We start from the raw sequence: 7,131 nt of genomic DNA on the forward strand, positions 1-7,131 counted from the left end.
CACTACTTGTCCTCTGGTGGTGGCCCCACACCCAGCACAGTCGACCTCAATGTCATCACAATAGTTGCAGCTGTCATCATACACCGGCTCTTCACCCCAGTCAGAGGAATCTTCACCCTCATTTTTCTTCTGTAAGGCCACAACCAAAGCATTCATCTTCTTCTCCTCCTTTCTCCTTTTTTGTCCTCTCCCTTTGTATCTTCTTCTCTTTTTGGCGTTCCTTCTTTTCTTCAGCCTGTGCTAGCCGTTCCATCTATCTCTGCTCGCTTTGCTTCTTTCTCTCTTCCTTCTGCTGTTGTTCTTCTTCCGCCTTCCTCTTCTTCGTGAGTATCATCTCTTTATAGTCATTTCCACCGATGCACTGTGGCACAGGTGGCTGAGGCCTTTTAACGCCCTTGTTCTTTGAACATGACTGTAATGTGAGCACCTTGTCGGTGATCGTCTGAGGTTTCAGGGCTCCTGCTGATGGCTGGGGGAGTGGAGGAGGAGCCAGTTGTTCGATATCGTACATCAGACTGGACCACATGTTGTAGTCGGGGTCAATCTTGAGGTCGTATCCAGTCTCATACCTCTTGAGGAACAGGTCCACCTTCTCCTCCCCAAGCTTAAAGTTCATGGAGAATATTTGCTTGAGCCGATGATGGCGAGTTTGTGACGTTGTGGATGGCTCAGAGGCAGAAGAGGTGAGTGGGGCAGAGGCAGAAGAGGTGGGTGGGGCAGAGGGAGAAGAGGAGGGTGGGGGAAAGGGAGAAGAGGTGGATGGGGCAGAGGGAGACGAGGTGGATGGGACAGAGGCAGATGAAGTGGGTGGAACTGAGGGAGACGAGGTGGGTAACAAGTGGAAGGTAGGGGCAGGGGACCCTGTGAAGGTGCAGCTGGGTTTCAGCTTGTCACTTGTGAGGACAACGTCAGGGTTGTAGGGAAACAGCCCTGCCTTTTTGAATCCCCTCGTGGCTGTTTCTGGCTGAGCTGCTGTTGTCCAGGCCTTCTTCAGGACGCCGGCAAACGTCCCCAGTGTGACGGGTTTCATGTTGTCAGTCACGAACTTCCTCACCTCCTCTTGCCACGCTGGCTTGATGGCCTCGAAGAATGCCTGGTTCAGAGGCTGTGTCAGGTGGCTGCTGTGGGCCTTGAGGCAATATAATATTACCCCGTTCTCGCTGCAGAGGTCGGAGACCTCAAGCGAGCTATGGCTGGAGTGGCCAGCGACAAACAAAACGACAGGCCTCTTCATGCCCTCTCTCGCTAGGTGAGGGATAAAAATATCCCTCAGAAAACTGAGGAAAACGCCTTCAGTTATCCTTCCATTGTCACTCTTGTTGAAGAACGCTTGCTCAAAGCCCTCAAGAGCATTGTATGGAGGATCCCTCTTGTAGGGAAAGATGAGGAGAGGCAGAAGGTACCGCCCATTTGCGGAGATGCAGGCAAGGGTGGTGACCTGCTGCCGTGACCCACTGGTTAGGGCATTGACATGCTTGGCCCCTGTTTCGCTGATCACCTTTTTGGTCTTTGGGCAAACACTGAAGCCTGACTCGCCCGCATTGAAGATGCGGTCAGGGCTCGTGAGGAGTGAAGCGTCTTGCTGATCGATGTACTCCTTCATCTCCTGGAACCAGGTATTCAGGCTGTCCCTTGTCACAACAGCCTGCTCTTTTCCGAGAACCTGCAATGCCCTCTCAGATAATGATAGGTGGGGATGACGCTTAAAAAAGGCCTGGAACCAGTCTTTCCCAGGCCTGTTGTCCTTGAAGATGGTTGTCCGCTTCTCTGCGTCAAGGATCTTCTTCACCGCATCCTTCAGGTCCTCACGTGTGCGGCCAAATCCAAGTTTGCTTGACTCCTGGAGCCAGGCGACGAGCTTCAGCTCCTTCTCGATGGACAGGACGGTCTTTGGCTGGGCTTTGACTGGCCTCCGTCCTCTGATCTTGTCCCCCAGCGTGGAGTAGGGGATGTTGAAAGTCTTCGAAGCACCGTTCAAAGACATGTGTTTTCCTTTGACTAACTCAATTGCTCGTTCCAGGGTCTCTTGTGTATAGGATTCCATTTGGGTTTCTGAAATTAAAGAAAAACATTGTGGAAATTGTTTCCATGCCTTTACACAAACATAAACAGCACTGTATAAAACATTTTTCATCCATAAAGATCATCTTGATAGTTTTAAAGTTTAGACAAAAGATAGATCTACTATCATAGTTTACTCAAAGATAATGCCCAGCAGGCTCTTTACAGAGTAGGCCTAGATCTATAACATAACAACTCTATTTGAGCTCTCTTTCATAATTTACTGGCAAAAGACCAGTGTTGATACATGTTCACACGTTCACAAGACTAGCCATCACAGCGGTAGGTCGCACGCTAACCCATCACGCAAAAACCCTGCCTTACCAGACGCCATGGCCGCACTGCGCGCCTACCCCCACCCATCCCCTCAGAAAGGCTGAGCGGCTCCGTGCTTTGCTTAGCACTGATGCTACACGCACAACACACTGCTTTGTGTGTAGTACAAGAACACATATCTTCATAAAATGCATTGACAGCCTTACAACTGCAGGTCGATGCATTGTTAGAATACGTAATCAGCAAGTTTGGAAATAACTTACCTCTGTGTATGTGGAGTAAGCAACCACAGCGACCAGCCAAGAATCTCATGCCACAGGAAAGGGTGCTGCCGAAAGTTGATAAACGCGGGAACACTCTAGCAGCATGTCTAAATTGGTTCATACCACAGGGTTGTTACGCTGCCCCCCCCCCTCCCCCCCTTCCTGTCGCGCAACCCCGCCGCTACTCTAATTATATTACAGAATTAACCAGGTATGGAACCAGTGCTTTGCTTCTTTCCATCCTCTCTCCTGCCATCACTTTTTCCTTACCCCCCCCCCTCCAGCCCCTCCCCTCCATAAACTTCACAATTATATTTTGTTGTTACCTTCCATTAGCTGGGGATGTTCCATAATTTTCTGGCTAATTTCAAGAGCCTGTTGTTCAGCTGTAGCAATAATTCTGTTCCCTCGCTCGTCAAAGCACCACTGAGCCTCCATTTTCAATTTTTCAACTTCCTGAAAACAAATTTTAAAGATCCAAGAATAAAAACAGCCAGCTCAAGAAAAAAAAACAAGTGAGACTCAAATGACTTAAAAAGGAATGTGTGACATAAGCATCAATCAATCATGCCCAAGGAACACACATCTCCTCACACCTGTCTTCAGAAGCCAAAATTGGTGTCGCTATCAGTAAAGGTAAGATTGAAATTTTACATTTTTACAGGATCAGTTATATATATATTATATCATGGAAGGGTGGCTGAGGTTTCATTTCATCCCCAAAATGACTGCAAGTTGCATGTGTTGCTGTTGTTCCCACCTGAAGCCACATCCTCTCGTTTATAAAATCTTTTGTCCTCCCCCCTTTTTCTCTTTAAAATGACACTCACTGCGTAAAGAGACAATAAACTGTTCATTATATTTATCTGTCAGAATTTGGGAAACCAACAATGATACACAGACTACTGTTGAACAGATTAGAATTAGACAGAAACTAAAACTTAAAACCACATTCAGTAGGACTGTGAAATCACTAGCTTTACCCAGCCTAAGAAAAGGTTCAAATATATACTAACGCCCTTTAATTGTCAGGTTTCTCCGGGTATCAAGAAATACAAAGCTCTCAGATTTTCATGACTGCCCTTTTTGCTGTCCTCAGAGAAAGTTGCATTTGAAAATAGTCAAAGTTGCAAGAAAAATTAGCGAAAGTTGTGAGAAAAGTTGCAAGTCAAGACGTGTTTAAACTTTAAAAATGTCATGGAATTACAGGAATACATTGTTGGGTATGCTCATTGCAATCAAAGTAACCAACATGAGTTTTGTTAGATCAAAATCAAAAGTTAAATGTGAATGTCTACCACAAAAACAACAGCATGGAGGTTGCATGATGTACAAAAACAGTTTGTCCCCTGACACATGCGTCAGGTCCTTAACTCTCGCTGACATTGGGAAGGTGTGACGAGCGTGCTTTGGGGCTGTTCAAATATAATCTTACACCTTTTTGGGGATTTTTTGCCCCCCCCCCTTACACTTTTCTCACTCCCCCCCCCCTCCCTCCAAATCCCATAATATTACATTCTTCTTCTTTTATCCCGTGGTTGAGGCAACCGTGGGGGCACCACTGCATCTGAAAACCAGCTCTTGCCATCTATTTTTGTCCTCTGCTTTCCTCAGATTGTCACCCATGATCGTCTTTCCTGTCCACTCTGTAATGTTGTCCTCCCATCTCCTTCTCTGCCTTCCTCTCTTTCTCTTTCCTTGTACGGTTCCTTGCAGGATTGTTTTGGCAAGTCCTGTGGATCTTGTGACAAGCCCATACCATTTTAATTTTCGTCTCTTCACTGAGGTCAGTAGATCTTCATACTGCCCCACTGCGTTGGTGATTCTCTTTCGTACCTCAGCATTTGAAACATGGTCTTTATACGAGACGTCAAGGAGTCAGCGGTAACATCTCATCTCTGTGGTCTGAATCTTTTTCTCTAATTCTGCTGTTAGTGTCCACGACTCGCAGGCGTATAAAAATATTGAGATGACCAGTGAGCGCATTAGTCTGATTTTTGAGTTGTGCGTGATGTATCTGTCCCTCCAAATAGGCTTCAGTTTTGACAGCGCAGCTGTTGTTTGCGCGATTCTGGAGAGAATTTCTGGTCTTGAGCCTTCATCTGAGACGATTGATCTGAGGTATTTGAAGCTGTTGATGGTCTCAAGTTTCTCATATTCGCATATAATAATAATATGAAATTTTCATTTATATTGCGCAAATCCGTGTTACAATCATTGTTCTATGCGTTTCACTTTTAGATAGTATTCATGAAAAACATGCATACACACGTGACATAATAAATGTAACGGAACAAGTCCAAGTCTTCCAACTGACTGGAAAGGGTCCACTGTGTGCCACTGCGTTGTCCCGATGTTGTCTGTCTCATTACCCAATCCACTGCTAATAAAAAGAGAAAAGGCGATAGCAGGCATCCCTGTCTCACTCCTGTATTCACTTCAAACGAGTCTGTCCGTTGCCCTCCAAGTACGACACTGCAACTCATTCCCTCATACATCTTCTTGATCAATCTCACGAACTTTTCAGGTATTCCGTAGTGGTGCACGAGCTTCCATATTGAATCCCTATCTAGGCTGTCAACAAAGTTAACGTAAAGGGAAATTTTCGTTCTGAACTTTTTTTTGTAGCCTGTTTTTTGTTTTACGGGAAAGGGCTGCTAACCCTTTGCCCAACCGACCTTAGCCGCCTTATACGACATGCATGGTACGGATACAGTGGTCCTACTCTTTGCTCCCCTGTCTCTTGGACAGGGCCCCGAGAACAACACGGGTGCTTTTCTGCTACAGGAAGAGTCAAAGACCCCCCATCCCACCCTTTTTCCAGGCGTAAGATTATAATTTGAACATCCCCTTTAGGGGTTTTCTGGATGAATCGATCCATGTCTAGATCTATCTTCGTAGCTTAAGATTTAAAGTCTTTCACAAATTTTTATACAAGATCTATCTGATGCTACGGAACCAAGCAAGCTAAGTCAGACGATCGTGTACGATTGATTTACTCTAGATCTAGACCTAGATCTAGCTAGATGACGATTCAGTCCAAACAGGACTATTGGGGGGTCGGGTCGGCTTGGTTTGCTCGCCAGATTGATGCGCAAAGCGGCTATCGTGGCACAAGTCGATCGCGCCCGACTTATTTGCCTAAAATAACAAACGTTTTCAGGCGACAAGTCGGGCGATCATCCTGACCTGACCTGACCCGATCCGCAATGGACACTGAGCACCCCGTAGTGCAAAGGAAGTGGTAGAACTATTTCAGGTACCAATTGTCCCCCTTGGCGTCGTTATTTTTAGTCGTGGAAGAAAGTTTTATGATTATTTTTCCAACTTTTGCTAAAAATTGGCAAAAATTCGCGAATTCACGAAAATGGCAAAAGTTGCCAAAATGCAAGTTGCGGGTTGCGAGCGCTAATTTCTCTGAGGTCAGCTTTTGGTTGGTAAAAAATTCCTGTTGAATGAGAGCTAGATCTAGAATCTAGTGTTATTTTTGTAATTAATTGTATCATGGATATGGTGGAAACATTATGATTTTCTATTTCAAAAAGCAGAAATTAAAAAAGAGGACAAGTCTCTCCTTTAACTTCTGTTTTAAAAGGGTTTCCATTGACTGCACAACATCAGTGCTCCTTATTTTGATTTACTGGTTACAGGAACAGGGGAGCTCCGAGACGGAAATCGGTCATTTCATCACACGATCATCTCGTCACACCCCAATTATGTGTGACGAAATGACTTAGAATCTAGCTCATCTCTCGAAAATTGTTATTTATGCTAGAGTAGAGTTTTGGAGGATCATTTTCTTCATTCAGATTTGATTACAGGCACAATGAAGACATTGTCCTTTCAAGTCACTGAACTTTAGAAACTCCATTTCAAACAGCCTTCCAGTTGAAAATACTAAGAAACTTTGACACACAGGTCCCAGAACACAAACCGTTTCTAATTTCTTTATCTCCTCTTTCGTCCTGTTCATGTGATCTGCCCGAGTATTGCATTCGTGCTCCACAGAAACCAAGTCACAGTAATCTTCGTAGCTAACAACGACCTTCTTGTCATTGTCACTCTTTGCAAAATCGGATTCCATTACGTCTCAAACCGAACAGAGTTCTTGAGCTAGAATTTTGGCAATTAATACGGGGTTCAAGGTGTTTTCATCACCCTTGTTCACGAAATTACAACATCAACAATCAACAGGCTCATTCGACGTTCATTCGTAGACAAAACAAAACAAGCCTGTAATCGGTAGTGAGAGTAGCCTCCCATAGATCCTCGTCCTTTGATAGATTCGTATCTTCGTATCTGTCCTTATTCATTTTTTGTTGTCAAGGTTTTCAATGCTTTTCTTCATTATTCGTTTGGAGCTTTGCTTTGATTCGGTTGCTGCGGAAAGAGGGAAAAAAGTGGGGTAGGGGTAGGGATGGGTAGGGATGAGTTGTTAGGAGTGGGGGGGAGAAATTTGCTTAATTGCAATGACTTAAAAAATTAATTACCAGTACCTCAAAGCAGAAACATTGTTCTGGGAAGCTTAGAC

At 44.9% G+C, this 7,131-nt stretch overlaps 1 protein-coding gene across 1 annotated transcript; it reads right to left on the reverse strand.

The window, feature by feature from the left end:
* Positions 1 to 220: 220 nt before the first annotated feature.
* Positions 221 to 6,845, reverse strand: LOC101853723. Its single transcript, XM_005105693.3, has 3 exons — positions 6,535 to 6,845; positions 2,927 to 3,056; positions 221 to 2,052 (listed from the first exon to the last, which is right to left on the reverse strand). Exons 1-3 carry the CDS (start codon positions 6,682 to 6,684, stop codon positions 254 to 256), a joined length of 2,079 nt encoding a protein of 692 aa, XP_005105750.1. The 5' UTR covers positions 6,685 to 6,845; the 3' UTR covers positions 221 to 253.
* Positions 6,846 to 7,131: the final 286 nt, after the last annotated feature.

The sequence above is a fragment of the Aplysia californica genome, unplaced genomic scaffold (genome assembly GCF_000002075.1).
Source record: "Aplysia californica isolate F4 #8 unplaced genomic scaffold, AplCal3.0 scaffold00486, whole genome shotgun sequence".
In the NCBI taxonomy this organism is placed as follows: domain Eukaryota; kingdom Metazoa; phylum Mollusca; class Gastropoda; order Aplysiida; family Aplysiidae; genus Aplysia; species Aplysia californica.